The sequence below is a fragment of the Manduca sexta genome, chromosome 6, assembly GCF_014839805.1.
Source record: "Manduca sexta isolate Smith_Timp_Sample1 chromosome 6, JHU_Msex_v1.0, whole genome shotgun sequence".
Lineage (NCBI taxonomy): Eukaryota > Metazoa > Arthropoda > Insecta > Lepidoptera > Sphingidae > Manduca > Manduca sexta.
This window is the reverse complement of record NC_051120.1, coordinates 6847419-6871881: the sequence shown is the minus strand read 5'-3', so window position 1 is coordinate 6871881 and position 24463 is coordinate 6847419. Positions and strand designations below refer to the sequence as shown.

The window sequence follows — 24463 nt, the reverse complement described above, 5'->3', positions numbered from 1 at the left end:
CTTTTAAATTCTCTCAAAATCCATTTAAAAATCTAAAGTGCAGGACGATTTGCAATCTATGATATCCGACGCTTTTCTATTAGCTCTAAGCAAAGATTTTTGTTTACAACTTATTTGACCTATCAACCCGTACCGCTTGGAGTTTCACTGATGATGCGATGCAAATGCGAGTGCCACAGGTCGCGGTTACATGCAACTTTGATATATTAAAAGCTTTTAGTTAATTAATCTTGTTTTCTAAACATTAAGTAGCATATATGCGTTTGTATTTATTACGTATATCTATGAAGTGTATGTAAATGAGTAACTTTGCTGTGCGAAAGAAAACTACATATCAGTTCTTTGTAATAATTACGCAGATATATGTGAAGGATCGATATGTAAATTAATGAGTGATGGACAAATAACCTGAATACCTCGTTCCCATTGTGGGAGCACATTTGGGCGAAATATGGATTTTTCCCCGGACACCTCGGAAAAAATATTTTTGCAACGCGCGGGGGCACAGGTGGGGGCGTTCGATCGTCGACTATTTTACCGTGCCTTCTTGAATGGGAGCTATTATGATTTATTTCAATTTATCGCTTATCTATAAAATGGTCAATAAAAGAGTCCAGGTTACACCCGGACGGCCCCCGGACGCCCTTCAAACTAGGACAAATCCGGGGAATTTCGGAAGGATGGCAGCCCTACCCGTAGTCAGTGTCGACGCTGCTTTTATAACCCGTAACAGAATGTTTTAGGCGTAGGGGCGTGACGACCCCCACCGCCCACTAGTGGTGCTCACTACCACTAGTGCAAGTAGTCCACCGACTAATGGCGGTAAAACCATTCCAACACGGCGGAAGGAAGTGACAAGACACAAGACGGGCAGCAGCGTCTTGTGATGAGACTTCCGCCACTGCGATCGCCAACCCGCCTGCCAAGCGTGGCGATTACGGCAAAACCCCCTATGGTAAGGCCACATAAAAACCGGCCCCTAGTCCCCGGCGGCCCCGCTATTCCTGGCTACGGTAGCGGTCATGGTAACGGCGGGGCAAGGGGTGCTAAGAATCCCCGGCAGAGACCAGGCTACCACAACCGACGAAAACTGGCCCTGGCAACATATAACACGCGCACACTGCGGACCGACGAGAAGTTAGTCGAACTGGAGGAAGAAGTGAGCAGGTTACGGTGGGACGTTATAGGATTATCTGAAGTCCGAAGGCAGGGGGGAGGACTCGATAATCCTCAAGTCAGGTAACCTGTTCTATTTCCGGGAGGGCGACCAGCAGTCCCAAGGTGGTGTCGGGTTTATCATCCACAAGTCCCTCGTAAACAACGTCGTGAAGATCGAGAGTGTGTCGGCAAGGGTGGCGTACCTGATACTCAGAATCACCAAACGGTATTCGCTGAAGGTTATTCAGGTCTACGCCCCGACCTCGGCACACTCCGATGATGAGGTGGAGGCTATGTACGAGGATATATCTCGGGCTATACATAGCTCCCAGACCTACTTCACCGTTGTTATGGGGGACTTCAACGCGAAACTGGGCACACGTAGCGGCAACGAGCTGAAAATGGGGAAATTTGGGTATGGGCAACGAAACGCGCGGGGTCAGCTGCTGGCCGACTACATGGAGAGGGAGGGACTCTTTATGATGAACTCCTTCTTCAAAAAGCGTAGTCAGCGCAAGTGGACCTGGCTGAGTCCCAAGGGTGCTACCAGAAATGAGATTGACTTCATCATGTCGACCAAACGGCGTATATTCAATGATGTCTCTGTGATCAATGCGGTGAAAACCGGGAGTGATCACCGAATGGTAAGAGGCACATTGAATCTTAACGTATCGCTTGAGAGGTCTCGACTGATGAAGTCCATGCTCCGACCAGCATCTGCCCATATCAAAAACCCCGAGAGCTTTCAGCTCGAACTCCGGAACCGCTTCGAGTGCTTAGGTGAGTGCGTAGATGTGGATGAGTATAGCAACAGGCTCGTGAAAACTGTCCAGACGACTGGGTCTAAGTTCTTTAAGACCCAGCGTCCAAAAAGAACTCAAAAGATCTCAGATCCCACCCTACAGCTCATGGTAGAAAGACGCAAGATGGTCCTGCAGTCTTCTGGTGACGTGACAGTCTGCCGGAGGCTCAATCGACAGATCTGTAAGTCCCTGAAACGTGATATACGCCAATTCAACACTAAATGTGTTGAAGAGGCTATTGAGCGGAACAGGGGCTCTAAGGTGTTCGCCAGGGATCTGTCCATTGGGCAAAGCCTGCTGACCAAACTGAAGACCGAGGACGGCAGGATTATATCTTCCCGACCGGAGCTCATGGGTGAGGTAGAGAAGTTCTACGGACAGTTATACACGTCAACACGACGACCTGTTTGCAGTGCGGCCACAGATCCAAGAGCCCCACTAATCCGACACTATACCGAAGACATCCCGGACATCGACCTGTGCGAGATTAGTATGGCTCTCGGGCAGCTGAAAAACAACAAGGCTCCGGGTGATGACGGAATAACAGCAGAGCTTCTAAAAGCGGGCGGACAGCCAATATTAGAGGCTCTCCAAAAACTATTCAATTCCGTCATTCACGAGGGTACCACGCCCCAGGCATGGCACAGGAGCGTGGTGGTGCTCTTCTTTAAAAAGGGCGATAAAACCCTTTTAAAGAATTACAGACCCATCTCGCTCCTGAGTCACGTCTACAAGCTGTTCTCGAGAGTCATCACGAATCGTCTTGCTAACAGTCTCGATGACTTCCAGCCTCACGAACAAGCCGGATTCCGAAAAGACTATAGTACCATAGACCATGTTTAATTTTTATTAGTTCATTATTTGGAAGCGCGGACAGATTCGGCCAAATTAATTTACACACAACACAACACACATAAATATATATATATAGTATGTATTCGAATATAAAATCTTTTCGGTGGGGGTAAAAGAAACTGTCAAATATTATTAAAAAAGAAGAATGACATTACTTTTTTTGAAGAAAAAACTACTATCGGAGTCGGCAAAGAGAATTATAATTTATAAATCGGAACAAAAAGGGCTCCCGGGAGCATATGCATTAAGAAAAAAGGAAATTGGGGTGAGTTTGTTTAGCTATATATTAGTATGTATGTATAAGACCACACAGGATCGAGAAGTCCGCACGTTGGCCGAACAAAAATTTATGTATTACCATCTATTACATAACATTTGGTCCTTCGAGCCGGATATACTGGTTTTTAGCGGCTTCCGCTGATGTGCGGGGTTCTCTTTCTGTACAAAGAAAACACTATCGGTTCCTTCTCGAAGTATTCTGGCGGTGTATGAATACTTTGATAAGGTAATATTTATTCGTGGTTATGCGGATCATAAACACGAATAATATATATATTGCGGATTTTGCGGATAATATTGTTTAAAGTCATATTTTTGCAGTGATAGCTGCCATTTCTCTTTTCACACTTCACAGAGAAACTCATAATATTGCGGTAGGGCTACACATATATTTATTTCGTTTCCCTTATTATAATATGACATACATTACGTATCCAAAAGATACATTGCACACTCACAACGAAATTGATTTGGTCTAGTCTGTGTACGTTTCTTTGTGGAAGAATTAATATTTGTGTAAGTGGTCTAATATACATATATTTTGTGCGGTTATGCGGTTTTAGGGATTATATTAATATAAAACGCAAATAATAATTTATTTTTATGGTGACATTTTTTATTTGCGTGTCTGACAATTGTATGTCAGAAAAGTATTTGAAAAGCGATTTTCTCTTGTCGCTTAGCGGTCTAGCGGTTGGTGCGGTATAATTTCATAGTGTGGTGTGATCTTGGACGCGGGTTCAAATCCACCTGAAGTATTTGTATTCCTTGCTTTTGTATAACAATATAGATATTTTATTGCGGGCCTCAAATTGTCTGAGGGAGTATTCTTTTATTTTAATATTTAATAATTTTAAATTTCCTTAAAATGCCTCCTAAAAATCAACTAAGACTTTTAAAAGTGAAGTATGATACAGCGTTATTAAATTTAAACAAACTTCACGAGATTTCACAGTCAGGGCTATGTACGGAGGGAGAAAGAAGTGAATTCAAAATAAGATATGCCGATTTGGAACACATTTACACGGAATTCACTTCTAGTCATATGGAGTACCTAGCTAACTTGGAGGATGAATTTGAAATAGAAGAGTTTACCCAAAAATACATGGTATATAACCAAAAATATTATGATGTGAAACGGAAGTTTTTAGATTTATTTCCTGAGGGCAGCTGTCGGTCTGAATATGGCACTGCTTCTTCCACAGATAGGAAAAGGAACGAGCATGCCATTTTACCAAAAGTTCGGTTACAAACCTTTAACGGGAAATTAGAGGAATTTACATCTTTTATGGAATTATTTGAATCATTGGTTGGTAAAGATCCAAAATTGTCTGATACTGAGAAATTATATTACTTACTGGGGTCTCTTGATGACGAGCCAAAGAGTCTTACTAAGCATTTGTCCGTCACAGGTGACAATTATTCAATAGCTTTGGATTTGTTGAAAAGACAATATGGTAACAAACGAGCATTAGCCGATAAATTGTTACATAATTTGTGGGCAACGACTAGGGTTATCAATAATTATTCTTCTTTGAAACAATTTCTTAACACTTTGGTTGTGAATACAAAAGGGTTAGAAAAAATGAATTTCCCTGTATCGGAGTGGTCTTATCTTTTATTCTATATAAATTTTCAAAAACTTGACTCTAGTTTGAAAAAACGTTTTGAAGCGAGGTTATCTAATAAGGAATTGCCTGATTTTTCTGATTTGATTCAGTTTTTGGAGAAGGAAGTTAGGATCTTAGAGTCTAGTGGCGATGGTCAAAGCAGTAAAAGTGGCTCTGTGAATTCTCGGACACACCATGCCACGTTTGTAGGTGAACCAATGATGGTTTGCAAGCTATGTAAGCAAGGAAGTCATCATTTATCAAAATGTGTGAAATTTTTAGCATTGAATCCACACCAGCGGAAGGAGCATGTAAAAGAATTTCGGCTTTGTTTTAGGTGTTTAGGGAAGCACAGTATTGATCAGTGCGTATCGAGTTGGTCATGTTACAAATGCAATTCTAATAAACACCACTACCTTATCCACTTTGATTTGCGGCCGGTGGTTACAGCAGGGGACGTGTCAGGGGTTCCACGATCAGGTGGTGGCCCACGTTCACCAAGTGCTAATGAAAGTCGGGTAGTTGCACACAAATTGGACACTAGTGGTGAAAAGGCTACCTGTACCACAGCTAGGGTAGGGGGACCTGTTAAAGATCATCATGGGGTAACTGCGTCAGCAGTGGATGATGATATAGCTTTATCTGTCTCTAACATAAATAAAAACTATAGGCGGACAGTGCTACTAGCAACAGCTATAGTACGTGTCATGGACAGATATGGGGAGTATCATGAAGTTCGTGCGCTACTAGATGGGGGTAGTCAAACTACATTTATCACCGATACCGTTGTTAAAAGGCTTGGATTAAAACGATTTAAGTCCAATTCTATTTCGGTAACGGGTTTAGGGGGAGGACTTGTGAGTGATTGTAGAGGAGGCGTAAATTTGGTTATGTGTTCTAAATATTCGGAACATCCTAGATTGGTAACAACGGCAATAGTATTAGGCACTATCACTCATAACCTGCCGACTCAAACTCTGTCTCAAAATTTTGCGGAATGGTATAGAGGTATCTATTTAGCGGATGACCAATTCTTTGTTAGTCGACCGGTTGATATTTTAATAGGTGCCGATCTCATGGGTGAAATCATGATTGGTGATTGTGTGAAAGTTAATGATTATTTGCCACGCGCAATGAATACGGTGTTTGGTTACGTATTGATGGGTCCAGTAACCCATAAGATATCTCAATGTAATGAGCGGTCTCAAACATTTTTCGCGGCATATGTTACCACAAACCAGATTTTGGAAAAATTCTGGGAAGTGGAAGATATACCGGATTCGGTTTCAGTTAATCCTGAAGATGCGGATTGCGAAAATAGGTTTTGTGAAACGCATCAACGGGATCAAACGGGGAGATATATAGTGCGGTTACCTTTTTTAGAAGATGAACCTGAATTGGGGGATTCAATTTCGATAGCCAAGAAACGGTTCATGGCTATGGAAAGGCGGTTAATCTCGAATGAGGCATTGCGGGAAAAGTATATTGCATTTATGCGAGATTATGAAAAGTTAGGGCATATGTCTGTCTGTGATCGGCAACCAGAGGACTATGCAGAAGATAAAGGGTACGTCATACCTCACCACGGTATTTTTAAAACAAACTCGGATAAAATTCGTGTGGTATTTGATGCCAGCTGTAAGACTACGACAGGGGTATCATTAAATGATAGATTACATGCTGGTCCAAAACTACAGCGGGATATAATGGAGATTATTTGTCGGTTTAGGATGTTTGAATATGTCTTCAGCACGGACATCAAGATGATGTTTCGACAAATTCTTATTAATGGGGATGACTGGAAGTATCAATTGATATTCTGGAGAGAGTCACCGGATCAACCTTTGCTATTATACGCTTTGAAAACTGTCACGTATGGCATGAAGTCTAGTCCATATCTCGCGATAAGAACCTTGCGACAATTGGCGGATGATGGTGAAGCAAAGTATCCGGCGGCAGCTAATCTTTTAAGATTTTCAGTTTACATGGATGACATTTTGGGAGGCGCAGATACTGAAGCGGAAGCAAAACAATTAAAAGCGGACCTAACTAATTTGCTTCTTTCTGGTGGTTTTGAGTTGAGTAAATGGGTGTCTAACAATAAGCCTCTATTAGATGATATTTCAATTGAAGATTTAGAGAAACCACGTACTTTTGATAAAGAGGGTGGACCGGGTTTTTACAAAATATTAGGGGTAGAATGGGATCCAAACCGAGATAGTTTTTCAGATCATTGTAAAGTTACAGATTCTGGGAAATGTAGTAAACGTATAATTCTATCAACCTTGGCTAGGACTTTTGATCCGCTAGGTTGGATTGCGCCAGTGATATTCCAGGGCAAGATTCTTATGCAACGCCTCTGGAGATTGAGTTTAACCTGGGATGAAACTCCGCCAACAGATGTGATAGCAGAATGGAGATGCATTATAAAGGATTTACCTCAAATCGAGAATATTTATATAGATCGTTTTGTGTTAGGTGGAAATAAAGTATGTGCCCTACATGGTTTTTCGGATGCATCTGAAAGCGGTTATAGCGCAGTTGTATATTTAAGGGTAGTGGACGAACATGGTGTTGTGAAGGTTTCTATTATGATGAGCAAATCGCGTGTTGCACCATCAAAAATGAAAATTACTATTCCGAAGTTAACTTGAAACAACCTGGCCTGCAGATCAGGCAAGGCAAACTAAAGATGTTCCGGGTTTGCGGAAACCCTTGGTAAATGTCCATATGGGTACAACGAAGTTTATTAATCCACTGTTTATCAGATATAGTTCTTTAGTTATGCTACAAACAGTCGTTGCGTACTGTTTTAGGTTTGTACACAATATAAGGAACCCTTCTAATAAACGTACAGGTGTTCTGACTGTTAAGGATCGGAAATCGGTCTTGGATCGGCTCGTTAAATTAGTGCAGCAAACGGAATTTGCTGCGGACATAGATTGTTTGAATCGACACAAGCCGTGTTCGACTCGGTTGAGACGTTTGTGTCCGTTTCTGGATAATGCGGATTTGTTGCGTGTTGGAGGTCGTTTAGATCATTCGAGCCTTCCATTCCAATCAAAACACCCATTAGTTTTACCCAAAAATCATTCTTTGACAAATTTAATTATTGACCATGCACATCGAGTTTATTGTCATGTGGGTGCAACAGCACTGCAGGCTATTTTGCAAAAGGATTTCTGGATTCTGTCGGCTCGGCAAGCCATTCGAAGTCGAATTTTTAAGTGTATATCGTGTTTCAGGTCTAAGGCTAGGCCGGTTGAGCCAGTTATGTCTGCATTACCAAGTGACAGGGTAAACGCAACTGGTATATTTCATACAGTGCAAACGGATTTTGCAGGACCTTTTTCAATTAGAGCCTCACGTCTTAGAAATGCAAAAATGTTGAAGGCATATTTGTGTGTTTTTGTCTGCTCTACAACCAAAGCGGTGCATTTGGAGGTTGTTGGAGACTTGACAACAGAAGCGTTCGGAGCTGCGTTGACGCGTTTCACATCTCGGCGCGGACTCCCGAGTGTGATACGTTCTGATAATGGTACTAATTATGTAGGAACAAACAAACACCTCAACGAGGTTGACAAGTATCTTCGGAATAGGGAAGTTGAGAATAGTCTTAAGAATTTTGCAGCCAAGAGTAGTATTACTTGGTTATTCAATGTGCCTTCGGGACCTCACTTCGGGGGGGATTGTTTGAAGCGGCTGTCAAATCTGCAAAAACCTTATTAAAGCGGATGATCGGGGAGCAGGTTTTGACTTATGAGGAATTGACGACAGTGTTCACAAGAGTTGAAGCAGTACTCAACTCTCGCCCACTATGTCCTCTATCAAATGATCCTACGGATCTCGAAGTGTTGACCCCAGCACATTTCTTAGTCGGCAAGTCATTGCTTTCTGTGCCTGAGTATAATTTCGAACACGTAGTTAATACGCGGTTGGGACGTTTTAGATTAGTTCAGGCTATAGGTCAACGTTTCTGGAAACAATGGAGTGACCGTTACCTACACTGTCTCCAGAATCGTAACAAATGGACAACGCCGGTTGATCCACCTAAAGTCGGGGACCTCGTTTTAATAAAAGAGGAGAATGTCCCTGTCCTTAAATGGAAGAGAGGGAGAGTTTTAGAACTTTTACCTGGGATTGATGGGGTTATCCGAATTGTCAGGTTAAAGACTGCCTCAGGGAATTTACTGAGGCCTGTAGTAAAAATTGCGAAGTTGCCGCTGGATTAGTTTCCAGTGATAGTTTTTTGTTCTTTCCATTCCGATACTTTAATGGTTAATTACTTATTATATTTATATTGCGTGCTTATGTTTTAGAATGGTAGTATAACTTTCAATGAAAGGGGCTTGTTGTGTTATTTGATAAAGGCTTTTCACAGCCTTTCTCGGGCGGCGGGATGTTTAATTTTTATTAGTTCATTATTTGGAAGCGCGGACAGATTCGGCCAAATTAATTTACACACAACACAACACACATAAATATATATATAGTATGTATTCGAATATAAAATCTTTTCGGTGGGGGTAAAAGAAACTGTCAAATATTATTAAAAAAGAAGAATGACATTACTTTTTTTGAAGAAAAAACTACTATCGGAGTCGGCAAAGAGAATTATAATTTATAAATCGGAACAAAAAGGCTCCCGGGAGCATATGCATTAAGAAAAAAGGAAATTGGGGTGAGTTTGTTTAGCTATATATTAGTATGTATGTATAAGACCACACAGGATCGAGAAGTCCGCACGTTGGCCGAACAAAAATTTATGTATTACCATCTATTACATAACAGACCATATACACACGCTGCGGCAGGTTATACAGAAGTCCGAGGAGTATAACCGGCCCCTCTGTCTAGCGTTTGTGGACTATGAGAAAGCCTTCGATTCGATCGAGACCTGGGCAGTGCTTCAGTCTCTCCAGAGGTGCCAAATTGACTATCGGTATATTGAAGTGTTGAAGTGCCTATACGAAAACGCCACCATGTCAGTCCGCCTCCAGGATCAGTACTCGAAACCTATCCAGCTACAGCGTGGCGTGAGACAGGGAGATATAATATCTCCGAAACTGTTCACCGCTGCACTGGAAGACGTCTTCAAGCTTCTGGACTGGAGAGGACTCGGCATCAACATCAACGGCGAGTATTTGACTCACCTTCGATTTGCCGACGATATCGTAGTCATGGCTGAGACCCTAGAAGACCTTAGCGCAATGCTCGATGACCTCAATAGCGTTTCCCAACAAGTGGGTCTCAGAATGAACATGGATAAGACAAAAGTCATGTCTAACCACCATGTCAGACCCACCCCTGTCAAGATAGGAGACGCTACACTTGAAGTTGTCGACGAGTACGTCTACCTGGGACAAACAGTCCAATTAGGTAGGTCCAACTTCGAGAAAGAGGTCACTCGTCGAATCCAACTCGGCTGGGCAGCGTTCGGGAGGCTCCGACACATCTTCTCGTCCCGAATACCGCAGTGTCTCAAGACGAAAGTCTTTGACCAGTGTGTGTTGCCAGTGATGACATATGGAAGTGAGACGTGGTCGCTCACTATGGGCCTTGTCAGAAGGTTGAAAGTCACTCAGAGGGCAATGGAGAGGGCTATGCTCGGAGTTTCCTTGCGGGATCGAATCACAAACGAGGTGATCCGCAGGAAAACCAAAGTAACCGAAATAGCCCTTAGAGTTGCGAAACTCAAGTGGCAGTGGGCAGGGCACATAGCTCGTAGAACTGATGGCCGTTGGGGCAGAAAAGTTCTGGAGTGGCGACCACGAACCGGGAGACGCAGCGTAGGCAGGCCCCCACGAGATGGACCGACGATCTGGTCAGGGTCGCCGGAGTCCGATGGATGAGGGCGGCCCAGGACCGGTCCCTGTGGCGCTCAATGGGGGAGGCCTATGTCCAGCAGTGGACGACTCAAGGGCTGAAATGAAAATGAAATGATGAACAGAATGCGTGGTATTAAATTTATTTTCTTAGATGATAATGCTCCCCTTTTCCTAAACTATTACTTTAACTTTACAAAGTAAACAAATAACTATCAATCACAACGTTTCAACATTCACAATGAGTAAAAGTTTTGTTTTATATGAAAACGAACGGAGCAAAAACATTTCTAACTTATGCTGAACTCATATGTATTCAAATGGAATAACATTACATTACGTACAATACACAAAAAGAAAATAAATTTACTTCTGAGTTGTTATTTTTATGCTGTTGTATCTTATATTTCATTCGCCATTAATCAGTGTTTCACAAAATCAGAACTGAATGAATCTCTCCTAACTGAATTTCGGCCACGGCGGCCAAAATCAACGAAGATCAACCACGTACGCAAGATATTTTATAGTGCACAAGTGTGTGCGCCATACACAGGTACAATCCCTGTTCTCTCACTCTAATAATCCGGTGAGAGGGCAACCTGACATGACCGGAGAGAAGTCAGGCGCAAGACCAACGGCTTTACTTTACTAGCTTTCCGAAGCACGGCGATATCACACCGCCAACTTCCTAACTCCGAGCTGCGACTGCGTATTTTCTCTTTTATGGAAAAACCCAGCTACAATTATTTTTTGCTTGACCTAGGATTTTAAACCGTGTATGCGATACAACTACGCCACTGAGGCTATCACGACAAATCAGAACTGACTTCTGTACAAACAAAAAACATACACCTATACATTGTAATCAGTAGGTATAGTTACTAGCCATTATGAATCTAATGTATCAGTGTGGAGAATGCAGTATAGTGCTGTTTAAGTGTATATTATACGGGCACGGGAGAATGACCCATTGCTAATGGTAAGTATCGACTGACAAGAGATGATTATCCCTCGACAGTCGACACAATAATGCCGGCATGTTGGAACCAGATAAACACAGCCTAATCCCGGAACGCGACACACGTGGGCCACTATGGCAAGTTTTAACATCTTGTGTACGATGATCGCTATCCGGACGGATATAAAATATATCCTACCACCAGCTAAGGTAGTCGCTCGACACGCAAATCGTTCATCTCATTCAGTGTAAAAGACCTTGCAAATCGTAAGAAACGTATCTCGAACAATCACTATACAAGTCAAAACAAAGGACGGGTATGGGAACTATTTCGAGATCGATATCAAATAATTGTTGTATTAACGCTCGCACTTCGCATTGTAACTGGAATTCTGTACGCCAGCGGAAACTACGCAATACTGAGATATGACTGTCTTGTCGACTTGTAAATTAACTGTTTGCTGATAAAGGTTTATATTTTTGGGTGTACCTGTAGAATTTAAACTTCAGCTTATGACGTCTATATATTATTTATGGATTAAATAATATCTTCTCAATATTATTCACTGTTGTAAAACTGAAAAACCTCGACTTAAGAATAAACTTCCTTGCATTCTTTAAAAGTGGACAACGCATTCACTCCCCGTATATTTAATAATGGTCAGTTTGCATCAGATATTTCATTAGTTCCTATACCAACATTTTACTACCAACACTGACTAATATAATTAACTAATCAGAAATTGTGTCGCTGACTCATTTCCCGGAACCAAAACTCAGATCTATCAAATTAGCTACGTAAGTAACAAAATAAGCCATTAATTGTAATCATTAGTTAAATTTTACGACTATTACAGCAGCTTAATTAGCAAAAACAAAAGAACAGAAGTTATTTGACATTGTACGGTGATAAATTGTTCAAATATTCTTAGAACAATAGAACAAAACGGTTGACAAGATCTTTGGCAGAACATAAAATAAGCTACGTCGTTCGCATTCTAGAATTGGCTATTAAAGTTTAGAGGTTACAGAAGTTAAACATGAGTTTCCTGCAGCGAAATAGAAGTTATATGAAATCGCAATCATATTTCCTGGTCTGGTTTGCGGGACTGAGTTTTGTAACTTTCCAATCTTGTCTAAGTTACAAAATATTTATGAACTATGCATAGGTTATAATAAGCTTTCTTTAATTGACATTTTAGACAATAAATCTCACAGTATTGTCTAATAGCCTTTTCAGTATAATATTTAGCATTCTATCAAAAAAAAACATCGGTATTTAAAAGAAACAGAATTCTGTCACCATGTGTGAAATAATATGGGGACCCAAACCTATAAATTCTTGTTTTATTTATGATTTCCTATGCTTTCGCCAATGTAATACATTGAAACAAAACTATTTTTGACCATAGCCATGTGACAATGAAGATTGCAAAGTCTTCCAAACGTCGGGAGAACATTACAATATAAAAAACCGCCATAAAATCTGGAAACATCTTTTTATTTCAATTGTTTATTTAAGTAATAACATGTGTAATTCTCCGTTCTTAGATATTTTTATCATGGGTGCGGCAAAATGGGCTCACTGCACTGAATGGTAAATGAAGACATGCCCAAAAACATGTCGAATGCCAAGAGCTAAGCATCCCCGGACGGTCGGCACAGTTATGCCGGCCTGCCTCATTGCTTCTCCACGCTCCTAAACTTATACTCCTTGTTATATTTTAATTGGTTGCAAATATAAAAACATTTAAGTCATTAAAAATATCTAGTGATTGGAAATATTTATTTAGTATATTATCCCGTATTATGATTATTTAAATACTACATTTTGTAATTTAAATATTGTCGCTATGTATTATGTAATCCAATAAATAACCAAAGCAAAGAAATAGACTACCAACAAGATTATAATTCCATTAAGAAATACACAAAGTATTTGTATTCCCTCAGAGGGTAGGATATTGAATGTTTTCATATCGAATAACCGAAAATCAAACTGAAGTTCCAAAAGTGTCGGTTTGTGAACAGACAGCGAGTAGATTAATAATTTGTAGGAAACATGCTCATACCGAATTGTTTTGTAATAATAGCTATCGGCTTAATTTATTATTATCAATATCCTACACCAATGTGTAGACATAGTTTTTTAATGTGTTATAGATGTATATGTAGTACTTAGAGTTTTGCGAAACGATAAAGTACACGAACGTCCAAATTAATTGTTTATATTTACAATCAAAGGAATAACAGAAAGTGATTTATTTCTTTTTTATTTTATTAGGGACTACAAATAATTGTGTAATAAGACTCTGAATGAAAACAATAGTATGTTTTATGTTATAGGAGGCAAACGAGCATACGGTTCACCTGATGGTAAGTGATTACGTTCCCCCACGAACATCTGCAATACATGCGTTACCGACCTTTTAAGTGGGCATACGCTCTTTTGTTTTTAAGTTTGCCAGATCGTATCCCTCCGTAAATGCTGCTGGGGGCAATTGGTAAGTAGAAATATAACAATTTCAAAACCAACACCATTATCCACTGAGTAAAAATGAGTGATAGTTACCCATGATTAATCGAATAGAATATTGCAGAAGGAAAAACTATGGTGAAACGCCAAAACAGAAAGTGAATTTATTAGGAAGTTTCAATATGTGATATACACCAATTGTACCGCCACAGAGTTGTTATGGTTAAGGTTTTAACTAGGAAACCTACCTGATATCACTCCTGTTTAGGGAACCAAAACCTAAAGAAACCGTATAAGAAAATCACCAGTGTTGCATGCCCTTCGGACCCAAGATCTCCTTGATAACGGCCATTATGTTCTGTTGATATAAGACCAAGCTAAAGTCTATAGTAATAAATAAAGCTAAGAGTTTGTATGTTTGTTTATTTGAACGCACTAGTCTCAGGAAGTACCAGATAGATTTTAATTTTCTTTTCAGTAATTTTGGAATTGGACTAAGGCCTGATCCCTCTCAGTAGAAGAGGACGCCCATGCCCAACAGTGGGATAGTATATAATACAGGGCTGATATTATTATTTCAGTAATGTAGGAAGCTATATTACTTCTGAGTGCTATAAGCTACTTTTTATCTTAAGAAAATTTTTATTCCGGAAACTTCACGCGAGCGGAGGCACAAAAAAAGCTAGTATATTATAAATAAATAATTGCAATGAAGGAAGCCAGAGTTTTAAAGTAATAGATGATTACTTCAATAACACCAACATTTTCTAAAGTCACAATGATTATTTTAACATTATAACCAATCAAATAGACATTACTATGTGTAAAAGGGTGTAATAACAATAATAATTGACTATATTGTCACAATAAAGAATGGATCTATTGTAAACAAAAAATATTTAACCATTGAATATGAAACCCACTCTCATCGCCTATCCATTGTCACGCGGGTTCTATGAAAATTGTCTTTACTTATAAAGAAACGCGTAATGTATGCGTCTGTTTATTTGTTACTTTATCTATCTCCGGGGAAAAGTATATGTTAATTAGGCAATGATGCATGTAATCTTATTGCGGTGCTGTAATTATTTATTTATATTTAGGGAATATTTAATATGTTAATTAAATAATAAATTTGAACAAAATGATCCTCAATTATTTCGGAAAGGATACAATTCTAAAACGAACTAATTATGGTCGACTTAACCTTCATTGTTGCTTAAATTTCTGTCATTCATAACATTATCACTCACTTTGATTCACAACAACAATATGAGTGCTCAAATAAATAAAAAAATCTTACACAATAAACATCAAAACATGAAATTATCCTCTCATATCTAATACAACAGCAAAATTTATTAATTAAAAACACATGATAGCCTTTAACAACTACCTAACTATAAAATATATTGCGCATTGTTCCAAAACCGCATTCAGAATACATATCTACGAGTAATATGCACACAGTAAAACATTCATTCGTTCCCACGTGAAAATCTACGATTTGATACTTAGCACTTAGAACAAGGTTACAACAGAGATACTAATCTCAGAACTATACCGGTGCAATTAGCATTATACATGGTTTTAATGTGAGATGTAAAGATAGAAAACAACTGCACACAGATTTACTTGAATAGCGTTCTTAATTAATAAATAACATATACATCATCACGCGTTTATCCCCAAAGGGATATGCAGAGACGCAACGAGAGCTACTATTTTTTGCCAACTGTATTCCGTCCCATGATGTGATAAAAGACCAGCCTGTCACCATAGCGAGCACAAATTCTTGATTCTGGGCTGATACTGAGCAGAAAAATCCAAAAATCACTTTGCCCGACCCGAGATTTGCCACACCGCGCGTACAGTACAACTATGTTGCCGAGGCAGCCTTAATAAATCTATTTTATAAATAATTAAATTAATCATCTCATAAATAAATGTAGTCTTATACTAGATCGAAATCTTACCTCCAAGCCAAGGGAACCTTAAAGTCTTTCCATGGAATATATACATTTTATTCATAAAAGTCTAATACAAATAAAAGTAGATCACAGTATATTATATCCGCCAACGCCTCGATTTAAAAGCGTCATATAAATCATGGCTAAGCATGCCTAGCATCATGGATATTTCGGCCTTTAAAATTTAATATGACGAAATTTTATAGGCCGAAATATCCATGATTATTAATTATTTTTACGTTTTTCTTTCAACTGCGAGAACTAATCACTAACTAGACGTGAATTTAAATTCTTTACTTGCCAATACTTGTTTAGTTACCCAGATTAAAGGTGAAACAAAATGTATGAAAATGGACCTTGAGGTATCGCCTTAAATAGAATGTCATCAACAAGAATTACAAAGGTGCGCTTCGTTAACGCGAGCGTGTCGAAAGAATGATTGAGAATCTAGTTTAGACACTTATGTTTATAAAATAAAGGAATTAGAACCTAAATATACTTTAAATTAAAGTGTTAATGTTACTGTAAAGGTTATTGTGATTACCCAAATGACGGTTCATTACAGTCGTAATTTACTACTGAATAAAATACGATTGTCACAACACATGGCAATTCTAGGGGATCTTTGGTACTAAGTCGGATAAACATTAAGTTTTTATTATTTAAAACAACACTTATCTTGAATTTTGGTACTAACATTACTTTTGATACTCGTCAATCCAAACAATCATTCAGATATAAGTAAGTGGTCATAAAAATTTCCACAAATTGTGAAGTTAAAAACCGCATACAAATTTTACACATTCACCAATTTTAGGATTTTAATAATAAAATAAAATAATTTATTCATCATGTAGGCGAACATAGTTGCACTATGATAAGTCAAGGTGCATGAGAATACCTAATTATTACTCAAATTAATTATCAGTCGCTTATATAACTACAGACATTTAATATTGGACATAAAAAAGCTGAAAGAGTATAAAATAAACAAAGAAGCCAGCTCGGGCTAGCAGGAGCGAAATAATTTAAAAAGATCACAAAAATTGCACATGGATATCGAAATTCCACTTGCAATATCTAAGAATTTATTCTGCCAACTAACGAGGAAAATAAACAGATGAAGAATGCAATTATTATCCTAAATTAAGTGGGATGTGACCAAATCGTGCGTGTAAACATAGATTTATTGCATTGGATTAACGCTTTAATGAAAATACTCGAATGAAAAACACACTCATATTTTGCGTGAACTATGTTAATAATTCTAAACTGATCTATGGATGTTTATTTTATGCTAAGCGTTTACACTTTGAATGGCGTGATATCATGTTGATATTATGGATGCTGAGAATTCTATCGACTTCTGCTTTCTTATAGCTTTATTAGAAAAGTATTTCTTTAGTTCTACATTAGTATTTTGGCAAACTAATTAGTGGAGTTTTCTCGCAATAACATTTTTTAACATTCGTAAACAAGAAAGGTTCTTTGTTTATTAACTTTAAAATTAAACAGAACGTTTCAAACGAATCTAAAGAGAGCAATCAAAGCTAAAATTTCAGCTCAATGTCCTTCAATAGACCTTAATTACATTGAACTTGGAACTAGCGTCCGTAAAAATTGTAAATACAAAGTAAACAAGTCTATGGATTATTTAGATGTATTTTTATTGAACTGTTGAAGTTATCGTTTAGATATAGGAACAAAAAAAAACAAATGTTTATTCTCGTAGGAGTAGGCAGGTTTGAAACTGACATGGTTTTGCCAAGTATGTTCCGTCCCATGATATGATAGGGGGCGAACCTATCAGCATTTTGGACACAAATTCGAGACTCCGAGGTGATTGTAAACTGAAAAACCTAAATATCACTTTGCCCGACCCGGAATTCAAACAAGATGATCTCAGAGCAGTGGTCGTACCACGCATGCAATACATTACGATTCACTACCGAGTATATAAAAGTTACAGCATCGATTTAAATTTAATAACAAATATTTTGAATGTCAGTAAAGTATTATTAAAGACAATAAACTAATTCTTGAGTTCAATATTCATAGATCTTATGTATTCAACATCTCATCTATTTCATTGTATAATATTTATATATTTATTTAAATTTATACCATACGGTTTTATAACATGGCACGTGTATATTAAATAAAATTTTATAGTATAGAGCATTGTATTTACTTCTTAAATATATTTACAACTTGCTCCAAGAAATTACTAAAATAATTAATTGTATGTGTTAAAATTTTTTATAATTTTAAATAAGTACATTAAATAAACTGTTTCCTAACATAATGACAATAAGGTACATAAAAAACAGGACTATACCAGGAGCCGTAAAAATATACCTATAAATGTACCTTTCTACAATTATGAACACTAATAGAAAACAAAATATATATGGAAATTACATATCCTATCGATTAATCTATCTAAAGGATTACAGTTTAAACTATCTATTGCATAAACTTCCTAATATTTGCAAATAGTTCTAAACAATTGTGATTGCATCTATGTATCTATACTATAATATTACAAAACGTACTCGTTGAAATAATGTATTGACATTTAATACATGCCTTTTATTAAAGTGCTCATTAGGGAATGCTGCTTTGTGATTTGTGTACGATAACAATCTCCATAACATCACCAAGATGTGATCCTTATTGCGATAGATATAAGAGCCATGATTCTGTGACATGGTACCGCCAATACACGATCAGTCTTTCACAATGTGACGATTCTAAATAGAAGATTACAGACGCAATATCGCAAGAAACAATTATGTTTTTGTAACATCGTTATAATACTTTAGGCCTTTACGTTTCCTGATATCGTTAATATTATTTCAATCGAATCTGAACCGTATAGTAAAGATACTAGAATACGTTTTATTGAATTTCTTATATGACAAAGCCTATTATCGTGTAATAAAGACGGCATCCCTAAGGACATTATTCTATTAAGGGCGGGTAATTTAAACGCAAAAATTGAATATGAGAGCGAGTGTTGCCACTATATAGAAATTGCTAATGTATGAAATTCAATTTTCTTATTAGATCTTTTTATCCGCCTATAATAAAATACAATAAAATACTGTAGCAAAGCATTAATCCTGCGAAGCAAAGAACACAATTAAAAGTCTATTGATGCAACACAAATATGAAGACATAAAGAGATTCTTGAAAATGCATAAATACTTAATTTAATAATGACATAACGTAACACACACCTATACTTTAGAATACTAATAATTTCTATTTAGGATAAATTGAAATACAAATATGAAATTAAAATCTATTTTTACGATACAGACAAAGCCTAATGTGGAAATTACCACAATACATATGTGTTAATAATTAAAATCCGCAATTCACTCACAGTGCGAAATGAATATTCGTATAATTTCCAAATAATACTAGTGTTAAAAATATCCCTGTAACCATGATTCAAAATCATTATTCAATCTACGATTATGATTAGTACTGCAGAACATAATTATAAACCCAGAATAAATTTAAAAGTACCTACATATTTATAAATTTAACTAACTCAAGACAAAATAAGTACTTCAGTTAGAATAGAACAAGCTTTTTACGTAAATTTTCATATGAATTCACTATACACAGCGCACTTTGCATTTTCCACCGACATCCTATTCACAGCAGTTTCCTTACGCAAACACAATAGAATGCGTTTGTAATCGACTGATCGCATCGCCCGTTAAATTTTCTTCGCTCAAAGGACTACAGAACAATACGTCTGAAGACGACGTTTCTCAACAATACAAACAAACTTGTCTTTGGTCCCGAGCGCGGGGAATAATTTGTTTATACCGCAAGTGTCGTTTGCGGCTAGAGGAAGCTATAAAAAATGTTGCGGTTTACGATCATAAATACTTGCAAATTACATTCCATTAGCTTTCGTTAATGTATAAAAATAAAACTTACCAAAAATTACAATGAACTTCATTTTCTCCACTGGCAACACTGGCACGTAAATAAGGGTTCGATTTTTGAAATTTGAAGTTTAGTTATGGCGGCGTACGTCGCGTTTCACCGCCAAGCCGCGTGTGTTGCGCGCACGCTTCGCTGACGGCCCGTGGTGGATGTTCACATTCACTTTCTAGGTAGTGGGGTGGTCGGGAGCATAGGGAAGCGGAGGGTTTGTTGACACTACTGCACTACGCATAACCATTTATAATCAGGCGAATTAATTATGAATTTATACCGGTTTTAATCTACACGTATCATTCCGCATCGATAATACCAAAATTTCGTTACAATATCGCATACTCAATGTCTTATATTAGATATATCTTGTCATTAATAACTAGGAATCACATTGCTTATTTTCCATCTCATTTCCATACGCTTTCTTATGGCAACACAACTATCTATTCTGTATTTCTGACATTTTTTGTTAAATGTATGGTCGTGTGCACTTATAATTTGACCCACTTGTTCATTACGCTATATAAACATGCAAAAGTAAACACGTTTCTTTATTTAGCACTTATTTCCTTTCATAAAGAAAACCCCATAAAGTTTATTCTCATGTTAAAATATTTCTTCTAAACATGCAACTTCGTCAAGTGTAAATATAATGCAGTTTCTTATTATTTTATTAAAAAACAATGTCTAATTAAAAATTCTTAGTCTTATAGCGCACATACGTATTTAATTCTCTACATACATATTGTAAAGTTAACTGTGATGATAAAATTTACAGAAAAAAAAAGTTAATTGACGTGATAACTCTGACGGTGGATATTGCTTTACAATTATTTATCAAACAGATTTAAGAACCTCATTTCCATATTATCATACCCTTAACCATTACGTTGGATCATTCTAATTTCAAAAATTTCTGTTTAAGTTTTTTAAGATCACCCAAGCGTCCATCCCTTGGAAGCATTTCAATTAATTGCAAAGTGTAAGTTCAACTGATATTTTAGTTCATTATCAGACAACGGCCAATATACTTCGTATCTTTTTCAGGAATAACATAATCGGATTAAATACTCAAGAGCTCCGAGCATGGAACGCAGCTGCACTTGGTTCCCGATCGACCTCAATCTTGTCAAGCCCACGGGAATCTGCGAGCGTATCAGGATAGACCTTGATACAGTGTATACTTTTAAGTGTACAGTTTAGGAAGTAGCGATTAGTGGGTTTTGGATATATTTGATACAATGATAGGTAGTACTGGTAGATATTTCTATTCGGTCGAATATCGACCAACGTAACTGGCCCACTTGTCGCAATCCGGAATTACCCTTTGTACAGATATCCAATTATGAACAGAGGTAAGTGATTGTGTCAACAGTCGAGGGATATTTTTTTGTAAAACGATACTTTATCTGAACGCCACTTCTCTTATCGGGCTCGAGTATATAATAGCAGGACTATTATCCCCGAAAGACTCTGGCAAGCGAAGTAAATATAATGTGTAACTGCGCGAGCTGTCATTTTTTTCACCGAACTGAACTCCACTGCACCCGAAGGTATACTTAGCACTGGATAACCGCGGGTAAAAGTAGCCTATATCCTTCCCAGAGCCACAAAGTATCTTCACACCAAATTTCATTTAAATCTGTTAGTAGTTTTTGAGTTTACTGCATTCACAGACAGACGCGCGGACTTTGTTTTAATATGTAAGGTGGGATTCACCATTTAAGTGTACTTGTATTAAGGTAACAATTGCTTGGAAGGGAATCGGATATATCTATTATCTACTTATTATCTTACTATATTAGACAGTGATCACCGTAAGCATAGTGCATAACCTAATGTAGTAATTTAACGAATCTCGTTTCCTGTTGCCTTCGTTGCTATTAGTGAGCTTGTAGACAAGTGACGAAGGGTAACATTTTTCAAATGGTAAACTGAGGCAAAAAAAAGACAATCGTAAATGAACCTAAAAGGGAAGCCGGTAGGAATTGTGTTGTATGGACGCATCACCACTGCTGTAGACATATAACAGTCGGAATACACAGCCCACCATAATTGAAGTGACATTCACGGATCCAAAGTACAGTCAGCACCAAATACATATATACATTGAAAGGCAGAACATAATATGTAATTCATACGGTTTTTATCTGTTTATACATTTTTATAGATTGACAACACCTCGCACTTCATACATCAGCTGCATTGAACTTATGAAGAAGAATAAAATAGTAACAAGAGCATTTATTGTGATAGCATTTCGAAAGCGAATGGAATCCTGTTCGAGAAATCTAGTGAAATTAGTTAAAAGATTCATCTCAAACGAGTACTGATGAATGATACTGATATACTCCGAATCATATGGTTAAGTGGATATGGCCGGAAACATTTAATATATCAAACTTTTTTTAAGTTCCCATAAAATGGAACTTATTATAGATAGGTCAAAAACAAAATTTTAGCATGAAAAAAAAGAAAAAGGAGGTCGCAAACAGAAATTCGTTTTTTACCGATTTCCACAAATTATTAATTTTGAAATAGGTCATTATTTTATTAAGAGAAGAAAGATAAAAAAGATGTTCTTTTTACTAAAAGACGGGTCACAAGCAGGATATTATTTGTTAGATTTTTCTATTAAGGGGATAGTGCCGGTACCCTCCAATATATTTTAAAAAAAAATAAGATATTCTTTTTCATTTAAAAAACGGGTCACAAGTAGGACTAGATAGATTTTTCTATACTGCATTGGTTTAGTTTTAAATAAGGAGAAATTTTTGCAGCATTTATTTATAGCCTAATATAAAAAAATGCTGACGGGTATACAAAAACGTAGAAAACAAATTAGCAAAGTTCCTTCGGGCTATTTAAAAATTATGTTTGAAAAAAGAACTTAAAAAAAGTACCACGTCATTACTCCATTGATCAGTATACAATACAATTTAATATTTTGAATTAATTGCATAATTGCACAGCTCTTAACATCCAACGAAGTAAGATTCAAATGCAGATATAAAATAACTTTCAAATATGATTTCTTCAATCGTATGCATTCTATCTGATTGCGGACGATCGGTATAATATTATATTATTAATCCAATGTACAGTCAGCCACAAAAGAAGCTGAACAAATTAATAATTGCAAAACGTTTATGCATATTAACTTCAATCGACGTATTATTTTTTCTTTGTTTAAAATAAAATTAACCTTTTGAAGTTTATTTTAGTAACGAAGAAACAATTGTAAATAAGAACACAAAAACTTAACTTCTATGACTGACTGAACATCTATCTATCAAATGTGTATAGAGGTATGTTTCATATAGACTCCAAAGTAGCTGGAGCGATTTTAATGAAATTTTTAATGATTAAGCCGGCCGGGTGGATTTATAAATTTAAAATAGAAAACAAAAAACCAGCTGTTCTAATCTTAAAATTCCATCACACAAAATTGGCACTGCGTTCCATTTCACGCAGAATACGATTTAATCACATAACAAACAATACTCGTGCGATCTATTCCAGTTATCAGGAATCAAATCTACGTTAAATAAACAACGTTCCGTTCCACTCGGCAAATAATCCGCCAAATTGCGCACGAGGTGTCTGGAAAGTTGTCAAACTTCGCCATAGCAATGTTTTCTTAGCGTGTTGTATTTAAGCCCCAGATCAGGGACGCTATATTTATTCTAGTTAAAGAAGAATTTCAACATAGTTTATGTGGCTGTATGTCTATCTACTTACAGTCAACAATACGGTATAAAAACTTTCCAAATATTATAATTAGCTTTATTAAGGTATTTTTTATTCGCGACATAATAGCTACGATTTAAAATTTATATGTAGGTAAATAGCACTCTAAATTACGGTTAATTAAGGAATTGTGAGATATTTAATATATCTAGTCTGATAAATGAATACAATGTAGGAAAAAGTGTCATTTCACTTAACTAGAAATGACGCAGCAAAACTAGAGCCTAGAACTTCATTCGTTGTATGATAAATGACGTCCTAATGTCCTTTCCAAATGATCTTTTTCATTACCAACGTAACTGTGTATTTCTAGTGAAAACTCAACATTTATTTAGTTATATTTCATAAATTCCATCTCAATAAGTGTATCAGAAAGACGCAATTTCTTTCACATCAAGAATAAAATTGTAGTTACCGATAAACATTTATTAACTTTATTGCCGCACGTAGACGTTACTTAAATTTAATAATGATAAGGGATTTATAAATCAGTTATTTTTACATCGAACGCGATTTAGCATCAATGTTTGTGCTCAATAAATAAAATAATTAAATTAATAAGTTGGCTATATTTCTTTATAACTAAAATTAATTGTCATTTTTGAGTGACAGAGAAATAACAATCTGAGACATTTTTCTGCACTCAATTAATTGCCAAACCTGATGCAAATTGTTTATTGTCAAATAGAGATCTCAAATCCATCTTAAGAAAGTTAACGAACCTTCACAAACATCTTGAAACAAAAATATTCATATGGCAAAAAACTGAACAAACAAAGTCATATGAAACTTCAGCTCCCATTGAATTACGGGGAC

The 24463-nt window shown here is 37.0% G+C and overlaps 1 protein-coding gene across 1 annotated transcript in view; it reads right to left on the bottom strand.

Moving 5' to 3' along the window:
- Window positions 1-20030, bottom strand: part of LOC115442198 (RNA polymerase II degradation factor 1) — a 59337-nt gene extending 39307 nt beyond the window's left edge. The window contains exon 1 of the mRNA XM_037447402.1: window positions 19895-20030. Coding sequence (XP_037303299.1) covers window positions 19895-19916 — 22 coding nt within the window. The 5' untranslated portion in view covers window positions 19917-20030. The remainder of the gene's footprint in view (window positions 1-19894) is intronic.
- Window positions 20031-24463: the final 4433 nt, after the last annotated feature.